General features: G+C 37.5%; 1 protein-coding gene across 1 annotated transcript in view; it reads left to right on the plus strand.

Moving 5' to 3' along the window:
• Positions 1-1002, plus strand: part of LOC101308621 (importin-5-like) — an 18559-nt gene that overhangs the window by 7014 nt on the left and 10543 nt on the right. Inside the window, exons 2-3 of the mRNA XM_004289408.1 lie at positions 599-835; positions 924-968. Coding sequence (XP_004289456.1) covers positions 599-835; positions 924-968 — 282 coding nt within the window. The remainder of the gene's footprint in view (positions 1-598; positions 836-923; positions 969-1002) is intronic.

A 1002-nucleotide genomic window follows, 5' to 3' on the forward strand; every position in this document is an offset into this window, starting at 1 on the left:
AAGTACTTCAAAAATTAAAGATCTAATACATTAATGAAATGATGAAGGATGTGCCGTAGAGACCGGAACCCATGACCAACACATCTGTAGCCCTGGAGGGCAGTTTCTATATCGGTTGAAAGCTAAAACCCCAGCCAAAGTCATCATCCAAAAAGAAGAATAAACCCAAATTAGTCAAATTGAGAGCTCCATATGTCTGAGACTTTTAAGTCTTCCGAGACTTTTAGTCGGAAAAAAAATAAAAAATAAAAAATCTTCCGAGGCTATATTCTTATTCTAGTGGTTGCTTTCGTAGCTCAGACTGTAAGCTTAGCTGGTTTAGTATAATTGTAAAAAACCTTTCTGTTAAATTCATTCCTGCTATGGTGTTTGTTTTGAAAAGTTTGTGAATATAAATAGTTTTTCTTAAATTGGATTGGGACTGACTAGATAGTTTTTCTGAAAAGTGAAGCTTGAAAGTGAGTTTTAGGTTTGATACATACGTTGGTGCATCTATATGCTAATTACTCAGAAATTTACAAAGCTTTCTTCTTGTTCTTCAGTTCTCTCTCTTTTTCATTCAAGCTTATCTACCTCAGCTATGTATCTCTGTGAACAGGAAAGCAAATTACTGAAGTTTTTGGGGTTCATGTGGAATCCCTTATCATGGGTTATGGAAGCTGCTGCCTTGATGGCTATTGTGTTGGCAAATGGTGATGGAAAGCCTCCAGATTGGCAGGATTTTCTCGGAATTACGGTCCTGCTGATCGTTAACTCTACCATCAGCTTTATTGAAGAAAACAATGCTGGTAATGCGGCTGCTGCACTTATGGCTGGTCTTGCTCCTAAAACTAAGGTAAAGAATGAGAATGATCATGGCTTTTGTTGTGGAATAAAAATTCTGCTTAATATGGTTTTGATCTTTTGGTGGTGTCATGATATAGGTCCTCAGAGACGGTCGATGGACTGAGCAAGATGCTTCAATTTTGGTTCCAGGAGACATAATCAGCATTAAGTTGGGAG

This window comes from Fragaria vesca, linkage group LG1, assembly GCF_000184155.1.
Source record: "Fragaria vesca subsp. vesca linkage group LG1, FraVesHawaii_1.0, whole genome shotgun sequence".
NCBI classification, from domain to species: Eukaryota; Viridiplantae; Streptophyta; class Magnoliopsida; order Rosales; family Rosaceae; genus Fragaria; species Fragaria vesca.